The sequence below is a fragment of the Nematostella vectensis genome, chromosome 5 (assembly GCF_932526225.1).
Source record: "Nematostella vectensis chromosome 5, jaNemVect1.1, whole genome shotgun sequence".
Lineage (NCBI taxonomy): Eukaryota > Metazoa > Cnidaria > Anthozoa > Actiniaria > Edwardsiidae > Nematostella > Nematostella vectensis.
Genome location: NC_064038.1, coordinates 8537775 through 8561231, shown reverse-complemented (window position 1 = coordinate 8561231; position 23457 = coordinate 8537775). Strand labels below are relative to the sequence as shown.

The window sequence follows — 23457 nt, the reverse complement described above, 5'->3', positions numbered from 1 at the left end:
TGGCCATTGCACACCAACTTGTTGGCTAGGAGCCTTCGAATAATAATCTATGCACCCAATTTTGTCACACCGCCCTTAATATCCAAGCATCCTGCCAAAGACATAAAGGCATGAAAAGAAGTGCAATGTGGTGGGAGATAGAGGGCTTGCTGCATGTTATGACTGACTGCATAGAGGGCTTGCTATAGCCTTGTCCCCAGGCTACTCCCTTGCTATCAGCTCAATGATGCTTTGCATGCAGACCCAAACTTTCCAATGGCATATTTATGCAGACTCAGCAAGTGCCTGTGATGTCATAGCCAGGCCGAGCGTGACAGGCCGGCCGAGAAGCCTAGGGACGAGGCTAGGCTTGCTGCATGTTATCACTATATGGTTCCACTATCATTATGTCCTGATGCATTAGATGAAGGGGGCTTAATTACAAACAATGTTTAAAAAAACGGGCTTAAGACCCCCAGCCCCCATCTGAGTGGCGAAAGTCGTATACCCAGGTTTTGAGGGGGAAGCAGCGCACAGTTATAGGTATCTCGGAAAAAGGATGGTATTTGTCAGGACTAGAGGACAGAATAACTTACTGAACTTGTTGTTATTTGAATTTGCTTTGGTTAATGCAAGTCTTGGTATTTGTCCGTTGGTACTTGCCAAGACCAAGCCACTGTGCCAATTGTAATTGGAGAGGTGGTGGGGTAGATTCCTAAAAAGAGTTCTCTCATGTCAAGGCCATGCCTCATTCTCATTTCTTGACTAGGAGATTTTTAATAAACAGGGAAGGAAGGATGTATTTATAAACAATTTTGAATTAGGAGTAGCGCATAGGAATATTCTTTGGTAGCGCAAATGGTACAAATTTGGCTTGGGGATTCCCATAGCATATGAATTTGTCTTCCTGTGGTGCAAGGGCCGCGAGGGGCTTGCACTAGATCCCAGTTTTCCGCGCGCAGCGCGCCATTTTTGGCACGTGACCGCCATATTCGCTCAACGCGTATTGTGCTCACATGCGTTTATGCTGTGATAAAGCTCAATATTTCGTCTTTTCTGCTCAAATATACGTAAGTATTCCCCGGCTTCTGACTATATCCACCGCTCAGGAAATAATCTGGACTTCTGTGAGTACCATAAAACCTCATGGACTTCAAACGAGAGCGAAACACAGCCTGAAAATTTGCTATCGCTAAAACTCGAAAGTAAAGTTTTCGTGTGTTTGTGAGAGTTCAGTTCTGTCTATCTTGATGAATTCTATGATTGTGTTAACCACAAGTGTTTTGTGTCGTTACAGTGCTTTGCTTTGGTTTTTTTCTGAAACCATTAAAGTTTAAGGTATCATAAAATAGATCGAGACTTTTATATCCAGGCATATAGCACTGATGTCTATACATTTTGACTGCTATAATATGGAGAACTTAAAACTCAAAATTAGTCAAACGACCGGTAAAACTGTGAATGTTATCTCTATGATTTTTGATCGCTAAAGCACTTTTACTTTCCTTATTGTAGAACCGTTCCGAATGGCAAACTAGATACGATTTTCAGTGTACATAGACGATTGTTTGTTAGTGTATCGTGAATGTTTCGTATTCGCCATTTGTGGATATGACTCATAATCGACAGTTGTCAAGTTTTAGCGTCCGAGTTATCGCCTTTTTATTTAGTCTATCTGAAGAAATCCTTTGGAATAAAACACTACATGACTTAAATTACTCGTAATTTGCAGATTTTTCTAATATTTTCATGACTCCTCAGTCTATATATCCTTAAGCAATTTTACCGTCTTGCCACGAGGCATATCGTTTTGAATGATAAGTAGAGGCAATCTCCGATTGCTAAGAAAATGCAATTTCAAACGCAAAGCTTCCTTGTATGCTGTGAAATAGGATTTTATTTTCCATTAGAGCTAAACTTCCGCTGGTCGTCTGTGTTTCGAGGTTATAAGTGGCATGCGTGAATAGGCACATGTCCCAACCTGCCAAAAACAAATCATGTCAAATCCTGAATCTAAGCCCAAACAGCGTTTTATCAGAAATAAAATCGTAAAAACAATAGGATTCTAACATTTTCTTCAAGTGTGTGATGCCTATTTGGATGTCAATACATATTTCTTTATTTACCATACAGACTTGTTAACTGGTAATCATGCTGCGGATAGGATCCTTTCAAGTTTCCATATTAATTAGTTTGAACTGAGTTGTATGCCTACTATACTGTAAAGTAATTTTTCTTACTAAGTGAAACACAGATTAAATTGATTATTAGTAATTTATCTCATATTTATTTGTAAACACTGATCTATTTGGTTTCATGCTTTATTGTTTGGATGCTTTCATTGTATTTTTCTTAAAAAAATGAATATAAGAGCAATACAAAAATGGCTACATCTTGCAAAAACAGCCAGGAGGTTTTTGTTGGTTTTGTTTTGAGATAAGTTTGCATCACTTCCTCAGTGATTAACATAGCTTTGAGGAAAAATAAAATAATACAATCAAAGCTCCATAGGGAACCAGGTTGGTAAGAGTTGTGGTACGAGAGTGGTTATTCATAGAGTTTAAAACAGAGTATTATCTACTAGAAAGTGCAAATACATCTAGCACCAAAATACTCTTAACAGAGGTATTATAAAATGACAATTGTGTTTTTCTTCGTGTTATGCAGGTTTCTTTTTGTGATTATTCCATTTGAATCGGCTTGCAGAAGTTAATTTGTTGTTAGTTATGTTGACATTTATTAGCTGTGCATAGTTGGCAGGAGTGATGATAGCATCTGACATTTCTCGTATAAACTGTGCTGAATCAACCATTAGAGCCTGAATTCTAACAACTGCGTGGTTGCTGTGGGACTTCATCGTGCTTAACAATCACACTCTAAGATATGTTTTTATATTTTCTCAGCATATCGCCTTCTTCCATAATGGTTTCAGTAAGTTGTCAGCTAAATTTTGCAAGTAGACTTCTTGATGTGGTCCAGAGATGAAGCATGTATCACCTGAGCCACCTATGTGGTGTGGAAGCCTGCCCCTTTGAAATTTTGTTAATTTGTTAACTGATGCGTGATTTTTTCCTGTGTTTTGATGTCGAGATGGTTTGCAAGTTCATGTATTCAATTCAGTAATATTTTGAAACTGCAGTAAGCATTGAAGTGGACAGCAGTTCATGGCTAGATGCCCTCTTCTCATCTCCTCCTACTTTTTTTACTTGGAACAACACTAATCTGCTTGTTATTATATTGCAGGAACCTTGTACATAGCTTGTACCATAATCTGTAAAAAGTTTCAACTATGAAGGGTGGGACACAGGCAGCTCAAAACATGCACTACATACCACAGACAGACCAATCACACACAAAAAAGGTAATTACAAGAGCACTTCAATTTGTTCATTTACCCTTTTCTTTGTTATTGTCAAATTCGCTGTTGCGCGACCTTGGTAAATAAAGAATCCTTTCCTTGTTTGGGAATAGCACGTAGTTAATTGACTGTCTAAACTGATTGGTAGCTTTCCTGTTTTCACTGTCAAATCATAAGCCATTTGACTGCACACACCAAGGGAATTGGTGGTATGACTGGCTATGTGTTGTTCCCAGACAAGAAATGTTTTTTTTTATGCTCGCAACAAAGAACGCTATAACATCTTGACCTTCTTGTCACTATACAAAAAAAAAAAGGATTTGGTAAGGAGAATTTACAGATTGATCTTTGACATGTCTTGCTTCAAATCATCCAGGTTGTAAAATAAAGAGAGAATACTTTTGTGACAAATAGAGTTTGTCCCTCGAATCCTTGCTACAGTAAAAAATATCTTCATAACTTTTTCTATGGTTTTAAACCAATTTTCTCTGAAATGTTTTCATGTTCTTAAATGTGTAAATGATTTGTTTATATTGATCCTTTCTCTAATTAAGTTAATGCTTAGAAAATATCTCCATGTTGCCAGTACAAACTTTATCAGTGGAGCTCTACTCTAAGGATGCCCACTTGATAGAATGGCACGCCTTGCTATTTGGAACAGTCCTGGCGGTGTCCCTATCAACAGGGTAATCACTGTACTGTGTAAAATCATCCTTTGTGATCGCAGGTATGAATGAACACAAGGTTGAAAAGGTATGTCAAACGGCTCTGTGAATCGGAGTGGTTGCGCTGACGTTTCAAGCCTTAGCCCTTCGTCTAAGAAAAAAAAAGGAAGGGCTAACGCTTGAAACGTCAGCGCAACCAATCTGTTTCACAGAGGCGTTAAACATACCTTTTCAACCTTGTGTTGATTCATACCTTGTCTACACCACGCCTACGCAGACCATCTAGTTTTTCTACAGCTTGCCTGTAGTCTTTCTAGTTTTACCATTTGTAGTCACCTAGTTTTCTTTAGCCTCTGTGTCTTTGTTTTTTGTTTTGTTTTAGCCAACAGCAGAACAGCTTCAATATGCCAAACTGCTGAACAATGAAGACCAAAAACACATTCAAGATCAGCTCAAGCAGGTACAATTCAAAAAACATGACCCTTGCCTATCTGTATTCTTGTACAATGTCATCCTTATTGTAGGAAACTTACAGGAAATTACAGTGGTTTATCTAAATGTAAATCAGTTCGGACAGTGTATTGATAAAAATAGCAACAGTGGTCTGCATTTTGGACTTAGCCTCTTTGATTTAAGTATAGTGTCATCCTCATCTTAATTTTAATCTACTTAATTTTGCTTGTTTTTATTGCCCACAACTCTTTTTTATTATGGTGGTTCTTTCAGGGCTGCGGGGGGGGTGGGGGGGTTGTGAAGCACTAGCAATAGCTAACTCTTTTAAAGACATTTTGATTTTTGACCAAGTAATGAGTACTTTATACAGTACTTTACAACCCTAGATAGCCTTTCTTTTAGGTTATTGTTTTGGGAGCAGGGAATTCAGTATAGCTAGAAGGCAAAAGGTGGGCTGAAACAGACCTTTACATCGTCTTTATTTCCAGGTTGCAGACATGACAGGCAGAAGTATAGATGAAGCTTCTGTAGCACTACATGACTGCAACTATGACACAGAACAAGCCATTAACACACTGTTTGAAGGAAAAGTGGATCAGGTATTTTATTTTGGTGTTTTTTGTATACACAGTTTGCGTACAGTGCACATTAAACCTTCTATATGCAGGCATAATGCAAGGAAGCATACAGAACTCCTGCTGAACAATGAAGACCATGATTTTGTTTCTAAAACCATGACATTAATAAAGTAAAAAAAGAGAAAACAGTTTTTACAGAAGTATGTGTTTCATTTTCTCCTTTCAGAGTGAATGGATTGTGAGTAATCGTAAGAAGAAGCACCAAGGTGGGAGTTCACAGGGTCTTGATAATATCATGACATCACAGACAGGCTCCAGCAGCAGAACCACTTCCCGGCCATCACGAGGGGGAAGGGGAGGGCGAAACCGGTCTTCTGACAAAAGTGGCTTTGACTCCGATCATCGAGATGACAATGGGAATGTGGAAAATGGGCGGGGGCGGGGATCACGTGAAGACAGGTCATCAGATCGCAGAGCTCCTGGTGGGAGAGGTAAATCTTTTTTGAATTATTTTAAGCATGTTTTATTGTTAGATTACAAGTGGGACCTTACCACACTCATTAATTGTTTTATTTTTAACTAGACTCAAACATCTTGCAATATAAAATACTTTTCCATTCTCCAGTATGAAAAAAAATCAGACACCATTACTGAGGTTTTCAATTTTCTGAAACCTTTTCGAACACCTAAATTGTCTTCTGGCTTTTTTTATTCAAATTCTTACAGTTTCAACAGATTTCCATTGGACCCTCCCCCCCCCATGTAAAAAATGTCCAACTTGATTGATGCAGTTTTATTTTGACTGTCTCTTTGTATTCAGCCTTCAATATATTATGTGTTTATAAATCATTATCAATAAAGAACATTATTTTCTGCCCTTTCATATAATCCCATAGCGTTCTGCCACAAAATGTAGTTTATATTTTAATTTTCAGGCGGTCCTCCCAGGAAAGGGCGCGGTGGGGGCAGAGGGTAAGTGCCATTGATATAAATTCCATTCATAGAGACACTGCCTTACAAGGTGCTACTTTCTTTCAGTCGCTTATTCCCCACCCGGGGGCGAGCTGGACGTCTAAGCTCAAGACCTTCAGCACCCGCGTCTAATGGCCCAACTGAAAATGGTAAGAACCATTCTCATCATCTATAGCACAGCTATTTTCCCTCTTTTGTATATAATTAATAAAAATTATATAAATCAATTATATAAAAAAGATTGATAAAAAGAATAAGTTATTTACAAGGAATAAAAACAGTTTTTTTTATTATCAAACCTAAGCATCAGTCACAATGTACATGCATAGTATTTCATGTAGCTGTTCTCCCTGTACTTCTTCCTATACCAGGAACAGAATTATGGGATATCAATGACAATGACTCAGGAAAGGAGAAAACTGAGAGTAAGTGATAACAATTACTCTGATATAAGATGCTGTTTATTTTCTCTACCTTTATGTTGCTGTTTGATAATGATAACTTTATTTGGCTAGTTTATTGAGTGTTTTACATTGGTGTAACGTTTATTTGAACTAATTCAGATTTCCTTTCTTTAAATTGTTGAACTCTCCCCTTTCCCCAAATACTATACATTCCTCGAGTCACACATGTTTGCTGAAGCTTTGCGAGAGATTTAAACCAACATTACCGTAATAAAGAATAGATTCAGATGGTTCTTGGACTTTTATTAACAACCATACCCCATCAGACTGTGGACTTAAGATTCATTATGAGATAATATATGCCAACATTATCTGTCGTGTAGTGTGGGAAGATCTGCCTCAAGGAACTGAAGACTGGGGACAAGATGAATGGACGCCTTCTCCTGTGGCTGAGGTTGGTCACTCCTGCCTCTATAAAAAAAAAGCATTAATTTCAACATCGAGGGACAGACCATTACATATGGGCCTTGGCAAAAAAGGGTCCAGATTACATCACTAAAATTAAGTTTACAACTAATTAATTCTAACTAAGTAATTCTAGGCTTCAGTCATCTGTAGTTGAAAATTTGAAAGCATTAACTTTCTCATGTAATTTGACTCAAAACAAGAACACATATGTCATGGGTAGAGGGCTATGGTAGGTGGAATGTTGCAAAATTCAATATGGACCAAATTCAAGGATACTAATCACATTCAACGATTGAAATCACATTCACATTCAAGGACAGTTTTTTTTATCCAAAGAACTAAATAAAACTCAAGAAACAAAATCACATCCAACATAATATTTCACGCTCAACCACGATTAAATAGTAATTAGTAATAAACTTGAAGATTTGATTGTATATGTAAAATTCCTTTCTCCTACTATTTGCTACTTTATTTTAGCACTTAACTACAACTATCTAATAATGGCACCCATCTACTCTTTTATCACATTCTAGACTACAACTCCAGGTAGCGATTCCTTATTCAGTTCAGCACCACCCTCTAGCAGTTGGCCTGATCGTGAACAAGGTAATAAATGGGGTGACAACGAACCCACACCATCATCAACATCCAATGGGACAGCCCTCTCTAGTGGGGTTATAGGCCTGGAGGAGAGCCGAGAAAAGTCGTTTACACCAGAAAGGTAAGAGTTTAATGAATAGGTCATTTACTCTACATCAATTAGATTATTTGATCACTTAGTAGTATAACCCTATTTCTAATATCCAAACCATGTATCATATTCTGTGGTGCATTATTGAATTATCAAATGAAAGGCGTTACCTTAGTACTTAGAAGCAATGTACATGTTCACAATCAAATAAAGGGACAAGTTTTTGTAGACCAGTATTCATTTTATACCGATAAGGCATTACGGCCTACAACACCTGGTCTCTCATTGTCTCTCATTATTTGAGATATGTGTATCAAAGGGGTGTCCACATCTACGCTATTTTTTCTGGTTTTTGTTTTTATAGTTGCAATTTTTATAGTTTCAAAACTATAGAGTTGTTGTCTTGTCTGAAGATAGTAATTGACCATCCAAGACAGGCAATAAATTTCCATTTCCACTGTTGCACCATAACTTATTAGTTACAATAGCAATGATTGGTCATGGTGGGATAGTCGATGATAACTCGCTCTATCCCTAGAGGAGCAATGGATTCTGGACAGTCACAACATTTTTTTTCTCGTAACATTTTGATAAATAGCTTGTCCCTCAACTTGTTTACTTGTCTTTGGGATCATAGAGGAGGTTCCTCTCCAGTTTTTTGCCAATAACACACAAAAAGGACAGAGGGCTTTGTTAGGCTGGTTTTTTATTAAATTAACAAATATTTCATGTCATCACAATAAAGCAATCTTCCCTGTTTAATTTCTAGTAATATCATAATTTTATTGATTCCATTTATAAGGTTGACATGTGTTGTGTACTTTGATTTTAGTGTCGATGTTGCAATTATCCATTCCAAGCTAGCGCAAAACCAAACTGACTCTTCCCCAAACCCAAACCCACTCCTTATGCGCATCCCGTTACCTGGAGAGATGTCAAGACACAACAACCATCTGGGACCCATCGGCAAGCTGCTAGAGAATGCTAACGTCCAGTCAAACAACCAAGCAGTGCCACAGCCACAAGCGCAGCGACAACCAAGGCAGAATAGACCCAAGAAGACACCTAAATCCCAGGTAGGAGGCAGGGTCTACATAGGGCTGCATATGTTACATGGGAAGGGTTTAAAATTAAATATGCTCATGTGAACGTTAACGTAAAAACTTTAGGCATTATTCTTTTTGAGTTAGGTCCTGTCCCCTTGTGGTCTTTTTATTTTGGGGTGGAGTCTATTGTTTTACCACCCCAAGCTCTTACCAGTGACATAATAATGGGGGTATTTCAGCACTTATTTTCTTTTTCTCTCCAAATTTCAAGAACTCCAGCCAGTACACAATCTTGTTTTGTTGTGCTTTTGCTTAGAGTTGTTTGAAAGGTGACTTAGTACTGCTAATGTAAGGGGGATATAGGACTGTACCCTCTTTAGGTTGGGACTCATTTCCACCTGTGTATTACAGATACCTGAGCAGGCTGTTGAGATGCCTGGTTCAATGGCTGACAGTCTTGATGTCCAGGTAATTCCTCCTGAAAATAAAATTCTAGAATGAGTTAGATTTAATATCTTTATCTGACTTTGTGTGACAATACATTGTTTTGTTTTTGTTTTGGTTATCTCCTACATTTTTAAAGCTACTGCACATGTGCGAGTATTGTGCGAGTGCATAGCTAATATGTCATCACACAGAAAAAAAAGGTTTGCTGGGAAAATTTGACTTAGGATAATCTTCAGGATATGGTAGTTTCGAAGAGTCAGCCTAGAATCACTTTATAAATAAAAAACTACTGAAATAATCAAAAGGTTTTGGGTTTTCTTAAACAATTCTTACATATTCGCTTCTATTGCAGCTTGGTTTGATAAACTCAAACACTGCTGTATTCCATTCACATTCCAAGTTATTATAGTCTTTTACGTCAAGTTTTTGATTTATAAAGAGTTTGCAATACGTGCCAAAACGCATTAGGTCATGTAAACATGCTCTCGTTTGGTCGTTTTGGGTGTTTAAGCTCGTGTTTTCGCCTGTATCCAATTCCTTTCGACATTAAATCAAGTTACTAAGCTTTATTGAGGTTCTCTCTAGGTTCAAACAAAAGATTTCATACAAAAACATGCCCCCACAAATTTACTTATCGAATGATGATTTTGCACTTTTTAGATTATCATGCAAAATACATACTGTACAACAGTAATGTAATCAATTGTAGCAGGTATTTTATCTTGGTGAAAGAGAGAAGTAACTGGAAATTTAACATACTCGACGCATCTTTTCGAATGTTTCAATACAAGCACTAATATTATTTTTAGTATTCTCATTTTCTGGTGCTGGCTTTGTGGCTAAGTGGTTAGGGTTGTTGAATTAGATTCTTTCTTTTGTAGTTTGGTAATTTGGAGTTTGGTGGTGACGCAGAGACTCTCCCCAGGCACCAGACAAAGGGCATGGTATGTTTACACACATTTTTTACTCATAGTTTGTTTACAAGCAATTTTTTGTACAGCGAATGTGTACACAATTTTTTTACACATGATATGTTTACGCACAATTCTTACACATGTTGACAAGAAATTTTATGTTTAAAAAATTTTCATAAAAAATTTCATAAAATGTTTTTATGCATTTCATATTACTTGCATTCCTTCATGGAAAAGTAATGTCTTTTCGGGACATTTTCTTTCTATTATTTGCTTTGAGTGACTGTTACCGTGAGTTGTTTGCATTGAGTATGTTCTGTACGTTATGTTTGCACAATGTCTATTGCTTTTCAAATCACCCATTATCATAAAATATATGATAACCTAGAGACATTTATCCTTATTATAGGACTCGTCAGCCCATCTTGGCACTGAAGAATCTAGAGAACCCCAACAGAGGTTTGTAATCCATAAAAATACCTCAGACCTTAACCAATACTATGGCAAAATATAAGGAATATATAGATGTACTTTCGAAAAGTGTAAGGTGTTAGATTTGTGATTTTTATTATGGTAAACCTCTGAATGCAAGTCAAACGTTTTTCACAGCAAAATTTATTTGAAGATGCTGACCTAACTCAAGACACATTACTGATATGTTATGAATTATTGTTTCTGCCATGTTGACCAAACTCAAGATACATTACTAATATGTTATAAACTATTGTGTCTGTTTCTGTATAGTGTTCGAATTTACCATAGAGTCCCTTCTGCTTGATGTGAAAACTCTAAATACTCAGGACACATTTTTTACTATAAAATTATTAAAATTTTCTACAGGTATACTTTATGTATCATGTTCATTTTTTTGATTTGTTCTTTTTACTATGATCTAAATACTCTATCTAAATGCAAGACACAACTTTTTCACTGCAAAATGACCTTGGATGTTTCTAAAGTTCAGGACATTTTTCTACAAAAATATTATAAATTTCCTCCAGGTCTACTCATGTATGGTGTTCTGTGTTATGCTTGTACGTTTTACCATGAATATCCACCTTTTTCACAACAAAGTGACCTAGAAAATCCTGTGTTACTCATTTCAGGCAAATCGATAAAAGCAATTTCATTTTATTCTTCTGAAAAATTAGACAGAAAAAGACAATATATTCCCCTGTTTTCAAACTTCATTTTGTTTCATATGATACAAATGTTGAATCTTGAACTTGCCATCCAGTGAGATTCCAAGTGTCAAGCCAGAGCCAGAAGAGCGCTCCTTGCCAACCTCTCTACCGTCATCACTTTCTAGAACAGTCCCAATAACAACCGCAGCAACTACATCTGCTAGTGGTATGACCATGGTTGAGGACAACACCCAGCGCCACTACCAGCATCACAGGGCCATCGAGAAGAGCCATGTGAGTTGCTGATATTGCTTTAAGGGGATACAATAGTGCCTAAAACTCTTCCCCCAAAACTACCCTCAAACAAACCCCATCTCCCCCCCCCCCCCCCATTAAAAACTTAATGCTCTTCCCGAGTCCCAAGGGCCAAAGTAAACAATGACATGACTGAGTTTCCACCTATACAACATTTGCTTCCTATTTACCCCCCCCCCCCCCCCAAAAAAAAAAAAAAAAAAAAAAACCTCTTTCCAAGTAAACAATTTTCTGACTGAATTCCAGTCTATACACCATCTGCTTCCTATCTAATAAAAAGCCTCTTATTCAAGCAAGTTGATTAAAAAATATTTTACTGTACCTCAAAAAAAATACACAGGATGAGAATTTCAAACTTTCATACTTGTTCCCACATACCCCCTCAGTATTAAATATTGATAACATTTAGATATACATTAGATATGAACTGATTTTGAAGGTGTTTGGGTTTGTCATAGCTGTATTTAATGTGTAGCTTGCACCACATGCTAATGTTCATTTGAGTTCATAAAATGCTTGGTATTTGTTCTAACATTTTTGTTGTATTTTTAATATGTTGGACCATTTCCAGGCCCATTTCTAGGCTGGGTCACTCTTGGGAAAAATGAATGCTGTAAAAAATGGAAAATCTTGGTTATACACATCAGTGCAATTACTTGCCAAAAAAAACTATTTCGACTTGAAATTTTAATGGTTTATTTTGATGGCTTTATTTTTATGTTTTTTTTTAAACGTTTTGTCACTTTTTATTGTGACAAACCGAGACGTGTGCATAGATGCGGTGTGGTTGTGTTGACAGATTCCTGAGCCAATTCCTTTGCCCAATCAGATGGATAAAAGAGAAGCAGTCCTTCAGCAGCAGCCTGACCATACCACAGCCCCTTCTGCCCTAAGTTCTTCAGCCACAGCCGCGCCCTCCCTTGGAGGCTCACGGAACCAGGTACCCTCTCAGTCAAGCCTGACCCAGTTGGCCTCCAGCTTGTCAAAAGAGAGTTCCCTCGACAGCAGAGCCTATCAGAACACCCAGCTCCCAGTTGCCACTCAGCAAACATACACGTCCAAGGAACAACTTGCGTCTGTTGGTCTTGGTCACCACAGCACCTTAGGCAGCGCCATAACGGCTGCTTCACTGCAGAGAAAAGACTTGTCGGCGACAAGCTCACTTCCTCCTCCACCACCTCCGGGTGTGCCCATCACGTCTTTGCATGCAACTGCTGGGATTGGATTGTCAACAGTTACCGTGTCAAGTTCAAGCAGGCCTAACCAGCATTCATGTATGTTTTAAAAATGGATGTAGTTCAATACAGTTACCTTTAACACTAAAGGAAGACAGTGAGAATTGAATGAAAGTTATCATAGTAAAAAAACAATAGGCTGAAATCTGTCTTTAAGGAGATTGAACTCAGTTTATATTTACCGATTTACAGATGAGGTTCAAGTTGTACTAGGTTCCACTCTAGTACAGTGCGAGATACAGTTTTTTTCTGACTTCTTGGTCATCTTTAAGTGTCTTACATGTTTTCATTACGTATGACCTGTACAATTTCATACCTGCATATCAAAAATATGGTGCTTCACAATTTGTGCTTGTGGGATGTTGTTTCAGTTTGATAGGCAAGCAAAGAGAAACATGAAGCATGTTGTCTAGCTTTATGTCAGCAAGCATAATAAATATTAAAAAGGCTAAAAAGTACATCATTGTCAGGCGTTGTTTGTTTGTTAGTACTGTTATTATTTATGTGTATTGTGTGTGTATTGTTGAAATGTCAGGTTGTTTATTTTAAAAATGAAGCTGTCCATTTTGTGTCAGAACAAAATAAAATCATCTAGATTTTGCTCAGTTCATTCAATGAATCAGTATTCTTTACTGAGCAGTCTCACCCTGTTATGTTAACACTTAAAAAAATTTGCCTGTGGGCTGCCTGTGGTTGTCTGCCATAGCCTAATATACAGCTTTATTAGCATGTTTGCTCACAACTCTTTTTCTTGATCTACAGGCAAACCTAACCTGCCACCTGGGGTCTTACCAATGAACACTCTATATGGCATGCAACAACCTGGTCTTGTACCGGCATACTCACTGCCGTACGGCTACGAGGACCTGCAGCGCTTACAGATGTCTGGATACTACAATGTCCCCTTCCAGACGCAAGGGCGGGAAGCCCTCCAGGGAACTTACCAAGCAGACCAGAAGTTTGGCCGTAGTGATGCATCGTCCCCTGTTCAGACGACAATGAACCAAGCCGCCACGCCTGGCCAGCACCACCTTCAGCAACAAGCATATATGAATGCCGCAATGCCACACCCATATGGTTATGGTGGGTTGGCATTCTACCCTGGAAGTGGGATGCTCCCTAGTGGCTTCCCAGCTTACACAGCACCAATGTACCAGGTGATTACCTATCCACTCTAGATTTGTAGTGTTGATTGTAGTGTTGATTGTTGTTGGTCAATCAGCTATCATGTCATGTTGGTTGTCGTGTTGCAATGTTGACCATTTTTTCATTGGATATCAGATTTTAAAGTGGCAATTGCCCCAGTTTACTTCCGGTGGGCCACCAATACCTCAACCAAAAAATCGCCATCCCCTCTATAATAGGCCATCCCTTCTAAAATATCAGTAACATCCACAAAGAAACTTCCAGTAGACACACTGCTTTTACAATTGTGAATATTTTTCGTAAACTGGTGTGATTGCTGCTTTAAATGTTGTGTTGCAAATGTTGACCATTGTTTTTGTTTGCCATTTCCAGCAAATGCCGACCAAGACGCATGGCACCACATCACAATACCAACAGCAGGCATATAGTAATCAGCACGGATCACACAGCTTTAACACAGGTAGCTTGTGTTAACACATTAATTTGACATGCATGATGTACACACGGTCCCAACAGTCAAATAGTTAGGATGCTCTTTGTACTATGGGCCGTTTTTTTTTTTTTTTTTTATTGAAAAAAAAAAAGATAAAATATGTTATTATGGTGTGGTACAATGTGTGGGTATACTTTTCTAATGCCTAGTGCACACTAGCAACATAACAACATAACGACATGGGCGCGCGCATTATGTTTAGCCCGACATAACGACATGGACATAATAACATAAAAGAAAAAAACATGTTTTTCTCTTATGTCGTTATGTCCATGTCGTTATGTCGAATATAAGAGTGCGCGCACCCATGTCGTTACATTGTTATGTTGTTATGTGCACTAGGCATAACTACTCTAGCAGTAGTAGCACTGTAGCTATAGGTTATTATGTTAGGTACAATGTGTGGTGGTATACTTTTATTACTAGTTATAATGGCAGGTATACATTCCTGACTAGTCATTGCTATGGTTGGTTCTGAAATTATTGCAACATTCAACTACGTTAACCTTGGTAGAAAACCACAGAAACACCTTGAGTTGGATGCTCTAACCTCAGCTACAAAGTGCGGTAATTAGCTGCGGTTTCAACATCGGATCAAAACCCTGGTTTTACTGCAGTTAGGACAGTTTAGCGGTATCCTTTTCTAACTAAACCGTAGCTGTTGCTGCTATAGGTAATGAATGGAACAATGTGTGGGTATACATTCTGACTAGCGTTGCCGCTACTGTTGTTACTTCAGGTTATGATGACCTCAGCGGTGGAAGTCATGATTATGGCAAGTCTGCATATCACTTATCCGTCTCGCAACCTCAGAGCAAATCAAACTCTGGTATGTAACATTGACTTGATCCCTATAGTACGAACATGATTCAGGCAAAAGACAACAGTAATTGGCAAACTGCATAATGATCTGACTTTGTCTGTGTTTTCAACCTTGAGATGTTCTGAATTTTGTCTGTATTTTCACCCTTGTGATGTGCTCTCTCTGTTTTACGTGCAGTCACAAGTAGCTCAGGTGACCTGGGAGGGAGCTCCTACAAAGCACAGGTTGGCAAGGTATTCAACATTCTCTATAACCTAACCATTATAGTGTGACGTGCTACATGGTCACTATTATAGTGTGACGTGCTACATGGTCACTATTATAGTGTGACGTGCTACATGGTCACTATTATAGTGTGACGTGCTACATGGTCACTATTATAGTGTGACGTGCTACATGGTCACTATTATAGTGTGACGTGCTACATGGTCACTATTATAGTGTGACGTGCTATATGGTCACTATTATAGTGTGACGTGCTACATGGTCACTATTATAGTGTGACGTGCTACATGGTCACCATTATAGTGTGACGAGCTACATGGTCACTATTATAGTGTGACGTGCTACATGGTCACCATTATAGTGTGACGTGCTACATGGTCACCATTATAGTGTGACGTGCTACATGGTCACCATTATAGTGTGACGTACTACATGGTCACCATTATAGTGTGACGAGCTACATGGTCACTATTATAGTGTGACGTGCTACATGGTCACCATTATAGTGTGACGTGCTACATGGTCACTATTATAGTGTGACGTGCTACATGGTCACCATTATAGTGTGACGTACTACATGGTCACCATTATAGTGTGACGTGCTACATGGTCACCATTATAGTGTGACGTGCTACATGGTCACCATTATAGTGTGACGTGCTACATGGTCAGCAGATAGCTCGACATGAGCTACCGTGGTCACCAGATAATGTGACGTGTGCTACATGGTCACCATAACTGTGTGACATGCTACGTGGTCACCAGATAGCTCGACGTGTGCTACTGTGGTCACCAGATAGCTCGACGTGTGCTACTGTGGTCACCAGATTGCGTGACGTGTGCTACCGTGGTCACCAGATAGCTCGACGTGTGCTACTGTGGTCACCAGATTGCGTGACGTGTGCTACCGTGGTCACCAGATAACGTGACGTGTGCTACCGTTGTCACTAGATAGCGTGACGTGTGCTACCGTGGTCACTAGATAGCGTGACGTGTGCTACCGTTGTCACTAGATAGCGTGACGTGTGCTACCGTGGTATCCAGATAACGTGACGTGTGCTACGTGGTCACCAGATAGCGTGACGTGTGCTGCTTGGTCACCAGATAGCGTGACGTGTGCTACGTGGTCACCAGATAGCGTGACGTGTGATACCATGGTCACCAGATAGCGTGACGTGTGCTACCGTGGTCACAAGATAATAGAGAGCTTAAGCAAGTCAACACGAACGGCATCAAAAACGGTGTTGACCTCCGTGACAGGAAATCTCGAACGGTATTTTCCCTATTTTTACGTTCTGCGCGCGCGGTCACGGATGTCAACGTCGTTTTTCAGCAATTCGTGAGCGCACGCGCCGTTTTTGATGCCGTTCGTGTTGACTTGCTTAGGCTCTCTGATGTGACGTGTGCTACCGTGGTCACCAGATAGTGTGAGGTGTGCTACCGTGGTATCCAGATGGCGTGACGTGTGCTACCGTGGTCACCAGATAGCGTGTTGTGTGCTACGTGATCATCAGATAACGTGACGTGTTCTACCGTGGTCACCAGATAGTGTGACGTGTGCTTCTATGTCCAATTGGACGAAGTATCAAAAAGCATATAGCCAATTGGCATGTAGAACTGAAGTATTTATTTGCTTAGCTGGCTGGCTAGCTCATGACAAACAACTTCATGTCAATATTAACAAATGGGCGACCAACCAACATTCTTAAACAACTTTCTTTTTTCTGGATGAAATGAAATGTTGCATTCAATATATTGTATATTGTTCACTTGATCTAACAGGTTTTATTGATCTTATACATTCTTTAACCACTGTATTGTATATTGGGTATATGTTATGATCATGCTTTCCTTGGTTTTGCAGTTCGGCGACAGTAAAGCATTCCTTGGAAGCACCCCTCCACCCGCCCTCAACCTTAACGTCCAGGGACAGCACGGTCACATGAGCAACTACCCCACCCACACGGCACCCTTCATGAACATGATGCCGCAGGCCCAGCAGCACCACCAGGCATCTATCTTCCACCACCACCAGCAGCAACAGCAGCAACACCACCTCCCTCATCACCATCAGGAGATGAGTGGCGGCAACCTTTCACAGCGAGGAGGTGGCCAGCAGAGTCAGCTCGGCAAGCAGTCCCAGAGCAAAGGATACCCAGGAGGATTCTGGTCTAGTGCTAACAAGTCCTTATAGATTTCTTGGGGTGCCCTGGAGCTTTCATGATCCAGATTGTGTGATCTCCCTAGAACGGAACACTTCATACATCCGACATGTCAGTCAAGCTTGCACGATGAGGTCCTAGAGAATAGCTGACGCAATGACAGTGAACTTGTCCCACAAAAGCCTCACAGAAGCTTTTTAAGTCCGTGATCTGGGGCAAAAAGGATAAGTTGTTTCCAGCGAACTAGCAAATGTACTTTCTGGACAGCTGCTTGTTTTCTATGCCAAGCCCGCCAAGTATTTTACTTCGTAAATAGCCTTTGTCTGCCGCCACTTTGACATCCTCATAAAATGGCTTCCAATATTGATTAAAAACAGTAACAAAGGTGTCGTTGACAAGGGCTCTTTGGGTTTGCTGGACAAAAATCCTTCTATATCTTGCCTTTTATTCCTGATTTTGTAAAACATTAGCGTGTGACTTTGGTGGGACAATGAGTGACTTCTTATCTGATTGGCTAATCACGCATGTATGATTGACAGGCCTGGTATATGGATTGATCGTCTATGTAGAATTAGAGTTAATCAAAGAGACCCATGTTTTCAGACAATAGAATAGATCGTGAGGTATAGAAAAAAGATTGTGATGAAATTCTTTAAGTCACGTCTCCGCATAAGTCCTGTTATTCAGTAATTCCCAAATGAGACAACTCCTCCATGAGTTATTCATAGTTCTGTTCAAATGAGGGACGCACAGACACACGTAATACATAGTTGTGCCTGGGCCTAATACTAGTAAAAAAATCACAAAGATTTACCCGTATAATCAAGGTATTTTAGCTTGCCCCAAAAGTGGTAGTGTAAGTTTCAAGAGATTGGTCGGTATATCGAGGGTTGACTGTGCCCTTCTGCTGCTAGTGTCCAATATATTAGGGTCTGTAGTGTAAATTAAGACCATTGTACAGTCACAGTATTAAAAGTGCATGTAAATGTTTGCTATATAATTTAATTTTGAAGCATTTAGAAACCATGATATTTGCAAACAATATTTTACATCTCCTTACAATAAAATGAGCAGGAATTTGGCTTGTGTCTGGACACCAACAAACGCGGACATAAACATTTTTATTTATGGAAATGTGCGCTGATTGCTGTACCTTTTTAGAAAATCCTAAATTCCCTTGAGAAGCGTACAGGTACCCCCTTAGACAAGAAGCGTCCACCAGTTTGGTAAAAGAAAATGCACATAGAGAAACAGGAGCAAAAAATGGCAAAGTTCAAATAGTAAGGTCGTGTTAACTTATGTTCGCTTGATATTTTGCATAGAAGTTCCTTGTGTAATATCAACCAAAATAAGCTTTAGTATTTTTGGGTAGATAATCTGTTCTAGAAGTATTGCAAATTGTAAGACTCTTGATTTGTCTGAAGTTTCCCAATTTGGGCGAAATTGCTACTTTTTTATGATTTATGGCAACTTTGCTCAATCATATCTCAAGAATGGATCATCTACCAAAAAGAAAAAACGAAAGCTTATTTTGTTTTATTTAATGCAAGCAACCTCTGAGCAAAATATAAAACAAAAATAAGCTCACACAACCTTACAATTATAATTTTGCCATTTTTTGCTCCTGTCCACTAGAGATGTCTAGATGTTGCCCTGGGTCACCCTCCCCTCCCCCCACAAAAAAAAACACATACACCACCAACCACACGCGCACACTCACTTTCACACTGGCTTTTGTCCAGAGTAACAAAATGGGATATATATATAAATATTTTTCTATTTGTGCTGATTTATCTGTTTGCTATATTTAGCAAAATTGTACAATAAAAAGACCTAAAACAGATTCCCCCCTTTTTACGACCCATCAAAAAACAACGCTATACCTAGGCAGCGGTATTCAAACCCTTCAACAAGCCAACAGTGCTTTGGGCTAGTCCAGACCTGGGACTCTCTTTGCGCTCGACATTCCGGCTCGCGTGGACTATGCTTTGGGCCAAATTGCTCATCGCCGTGCTAAACCCAGCATTTGTTGCCAATAGCCAAATTGGGTTTCCTGTGGATGGTAACAGTTGTGACGTCACAGGAAACCATCTCCCCGTGGGTAAGCTCGTCCCAGCCCCCAGGGTACCTCGCGGTTCATCTTCGAGCACAGGAAACCCGGTGAGAACGCTTGGGACTAGGCTACGTATTCGGATACGTATGTTTACATGAAAAGGTGACTGAAGTGTAGGACTTGGAGCTAGCGTATGTGCTCGGGCTCATAAGATGGCGGGCTATGTTTAGACGTTGTATTCGGCTTGTTTTTTAGGAGTCGTCCACACTTACACGGATTCAAAAGTATCTGGATTCGCTGGATCCGACCCCTTATACGCGTAATAAACCCGCTGTTTTATCAACGGTTACGTGGTGGCAGCGGTGGGGTCGAGAACTGTTTTGCTAGATGCCAAGGTCACCGGACGGGAAGATATTCGGGAATTCTTCGGGATTCCGAGATTGGTATGTCTCGTTGAACGAATGGCAAGACGAGGGAAGGCATAACAGTATTTAGCCGTTTATCTGAGAGACAAAGCGAAAGTTTTTTACCATGAGCAGGAGGATTCTGTTTAGACAAGTTATTGGGCCTTGTGTAGAGCGTTGAAGTACAGACTGGAAGGAGGGATAGTGTCATGCAGGAATAAGTGAAGACATATTTAGCATCTAGAAATTAATATTATCAATTTCTTTAATCAAGTATTACCAATTGTATCGTATTTATTTACAAAAGAAAATGGCTTGGTTGATCTGCTCAACGTAAAATCTTCATAAGTATCTCCGGTGGACTTCTGTTTTGGCTGTGTTACAAATCTTACAAAAAAGGTTTAGCTCTATGCTTATTCTTATAGGTTGGCTCGGCAGTAGCTTTTGGGGTAAAGCCCGATGCCTTTTCTTCTTTCCAGCAATTTAGAGATGATGCCATTCCGCAGATTTCCCTCCTTAGTTGCACCATCCTCTGAAAAATGCAGATGATTTTGAGTTAGGGGTAAAGACGGTTTATTTGATTATATTATATAGATTTATTTATTTGTTAATCAGCCATCAGTAGAGTTTAGTTAGTCGTAGACTACTTATCTTCGTTTCTAATAGAATTACCCTATCACTTCAAATACTCCCCCCCCCCCTTTGTTCTCACGTTCTCAGCTGTGATACAAGAATATAAGCAATTTCAGAGTTTTTTCAAGCACCGTGTTGGTTGTCAAACCTGACGTTTTCTCAAAAATGTAAAACAGTTTCACAATTCAATTCACAACCGAAAAACTCATTCGAGCTTTAGGTAGTTAGGATTAGAAATTGCTTGGACCACAACTAATGTGCTATCTTTTTGGAGTAAAAATTACGTGTGCTATCCAAAGTGCTATCTGTTAAAAGTTAAAATTGTTTTTTTCGACACCCCATCTGATTTTTATGGGAACCCAACCCCCCTCCCCCTCCGATTTATTCACAAGGAATCTTCAAAAAACAATGTACGAGTGACTGGGGTAGGTTTTTTACGATATTTTATTAAAAATATATTTGGTTACACTCTTTATATAAGAACGTCTAATTTTCTGTTGAAGCTGGGTCGTTTTTTATTTTTTGGGACATTTTAAGGCTGAATATGTTCTTAACGAGGTTCTTTAAATTTTAGTGTATTTAAGAATATGATACCCGATGAATTATTAGGAAGACTGAATTACACTAATGATCAATAGCAATAATAAAGTTGTTACTATGAGAACAGTTTGATTCTGCATTTTAGAACGCATCAGGACTAAAAAATCTTTTTTTTTTCTATCTCAGCTTCGGCATGTTCTTAAAATTTGGGGAAATCCTAGGCTGGACATTATTATAAAATAGGTTCTTTAAAAAAGGAGTGTACTAACTTCAATTAGCCGAGAAATGGATGCTTTGTGTCTCTCAGTATTGCATGTACCTGATCGAAATATTTCGTTGACCTGCTTAAATAAGCCGATGGAATTGGATAAGAAATCGGGAATTGCGCGTGAGTTGAGCAGGAGTATGAGATGGCGGCGTGATTAGCCTTCAAGTAAGAGGGGTAGCGATGGTTACCTCGATATTTTGAAAGTCTCGCAAAAGTCTCGGATTTTTTAAATGCGACCTTAGAGTCTCTGGTTTTGTTAAAAGCTATCTTTTTTATGTTGTTACCATGCTACGGTTTTTCCCTTGTAGTAATATTGTGTTGTAACTCTACTTTTTTTTTACAAGTGATGTTCGAGAAGCTCTGGCTCGGATTCCGAAATTTGACAAAATATAAATCTCGGGCTCGGAGTCCGAAATGTGAAAATAGTCTCGGGCTCAGATTCTTAAACGCAGGTCTCGGCGCTTCGGCAAGTCTCGGATTTACCCCTAGTAAGTTGTAATTTGACATACGAGCAATATTTAGATCGCTCAATACACCAGACTCGGTGTTTTCTAACCACGACATAAAAGTACTAAGCCTTGCAACATTTCTAGATATTGTTCCGTTGAATACAAATTATAAAATTTGATAAGAAGAGCAATATTTAAGAACTTTGCCCATCACTCACCACTGCCGCTGAGCGCTTTCCAAAGGGATTCCCCGGTATCGGCACGTATGCAGAGGAAAAAGGCATCTTTAACAAGCACAGACAGATTGCACAGGCTATAAACATGCTTTGCTTCATTGTTCTTTCTTTGAGAGCTTGCAAAGCTTTGTCGCAGTGGTGTGACCGACTACAGGGCCGGGTATTTATAGTGCTTCCATGCTGTTTTTTTTTTCTATTCTTCATCACAGCTGTTCGGAAATTAAGTATTAGGGAAATGTTGATTAATGTCGACGTGGGGTTTTTATTTAAAGTAATAGATTTTGTCTTTTGTTCGCTTGTTTATATGTGACGTACCCGTGTAGTGGGCAGGCAAGCACCAACACGTTTCTACGAACTTGATAAATCAGCAAATATGCTAATATAGATTTCTCTTAAGACAAATTATCAGAACTTTGAAGCAGAGGTTACTTGGATGGATTATAGCTAACTTGCACCCTTCAGTTAAAGTTTCAATAAGCCAGTTGTTGTAAAAGCTCTAAAGCGAGGCGTATCAGCGGTAACCTTACCCGGGGGTGTATGGGCGTGGTTGTGCATTGATCCGCAAATGAGAAGCTTATTAAGAAGCCTTCATCAATTTATCAAACGCCAAAAAGGGAGAACGCACGAATATCATCCTATGAATACCTTGTCGTAATGTTATTGTAAAATAAATGGCACGAAAAGAACGTCCATTTGACATAGACTTTCTATATCAACGATTACAAGGGCACTTTTAAGTGTAAGTAACCCAAGGGAGAGAGGGGGGGGGGTAGTGTATAAGCACCTCAGGGAATAGGGGCGGGGTTTCTGGATTCGGATGTCAGCATGAAGGGATATGAAGGTTTCAGTTAAAAACTTTGCTCGTTGTAGAAAACGTTTTTAAAAACTCAACCTTTATTTTCAACCTTTATTTTCATTCTTATTTTCTTTATTTTTTTTTATTGCTTTACACTAAATAGTCATTTCAAGTTCATCTTTATTCTTTCACCAATTTAGTCTCCTGACTATTTCACAATTCATTAATTTAATTAATTCATTCATTAGAATGCAGCTCGAGAGGTCAAATTAATTTAAAGGTTACTCGCGAGTATTAAGCGCTATTAATTATTTGTTATTGAGGAGAAAGCGGTTAGGGGCCCTCGGGGAAGCTAATTTAAATTAGGCGTCAGGTTTCAACTACACGGTGATGGTTAACTGCCTTTACGTCTCTTGACCATGTTATTTGATTAAAAAAAAAGCGAAATTCAAATAAAAAGAAGCTGCAATAACATGGTGGCTTATCAGCTTATTGCACGGCTAGCTTTGATGACAAGTTGAGGAGAAGATTGCTGGCGACATGGAATTATCAAGTCCGGCAGACACCTGTTTCTGTT

General features: G+C 39.2%; 1 protein-coding gene and 1 long non-coding RNA gene across 5 annotated transcripts; one reads left to right on the top strand and one right to left on the bottom strand.

Annotated features, from left to right (window-relative positions):
• Nucleotides 1-936: 936 nt before the first annotated feature.
• Nucleotides 937-18582, top strand: LOC5502043 (ubiquitin-associated protein 2). Of its 4 annotated transcripts, none has more exons than XM_048727681.1 (21): nucleotides 937-1049; nucleotides 3223-3340; nucleotides 4385-4462; nucleotides 4944-5054; nucleotides 5260-5524; nucleotides 5969-6005; nucleotides 6072-6154; nucleotides 6377-6430; nucleotides 6793-6863; nucleotides 7414-7601; nucleotides 8404-8647; nucleotides 9029-9085; nucleotides 9946-10008; nucleotides 10388-10437; nucleotides 11216-11396; nucleotides 12247-12691; nucleotides 13415-13809; nucleotides 14171-14258; nucleotides 15031-15120; nucleotides 15292-15347; nucleotides 17204-18582. In XM_048727681.1, the coding sequence occupies exons 2-21, from the start codon at nucleotides 3269-3271 to the stop codon at nucleotides 17531-17533; spliced, it is 2958 nt and encodes a 985-aa protein (XP_048583638.1). In that variant the 5' UTR covers nucleotides 937-1049; nucleotides 3223-3268; the 3' UTR covers nucleotides 17534-18582. The 4 variants fall into 4 exon arrangements, with proteins under 4 accessions (XP_048583638.1, XP_032226195.2, XP_032226198.2 ...); XM_032370304.2 differs by having other exon boundaries at nucleotides 12217-12691; nucleotides 15292-15338; XM_032370307.2 differs by having other exon boundaries at nucleotides 12217-12691.
• Nucleotides 18583-20209: 1627 nt separating this feature from the next.
• On the bottom strand, nucleotides 20210-22354 carry LOC116609469. The gene is made up of 2 exons (XR_004292963.2): nucleotides 22067-22354; nucleotides 20210-20490 (listed from the first exon to the last, which is right to left on the bottom strand). It is a non-coding gene; the product is annotated as an uncharacterized LOC116609469 (long non-coding RNA).
• Between the last annotated feature and the right edge of the window lie 1103 nt (nucleotides 22355-23457).

Bases quoted from the DNA above. Each gene is read 5' to 3' on its own strand.
- LOC5502043 (XM_032370307.2), top strand. From the start codon at position 3,269: ATGAAGGGTGGGACACAGGCAGCTCAAAACATGCACTACATACCACAG. The intron at 5,055-5,259 runs GTATTTTATTTT...TTCTCCTTTCAG, and splicing joins TTGAAGGAAAAGTGGATCAG to AGTGAATGGATTGTGAGTAA. The intron at 10,438-11,215 runs GTTTGTAATCCA...CTTGCCATCCAG, and splicing joins TCTAGAGAACCCCAACAGAG to TGAGATTCCAAGTGTCAAGC.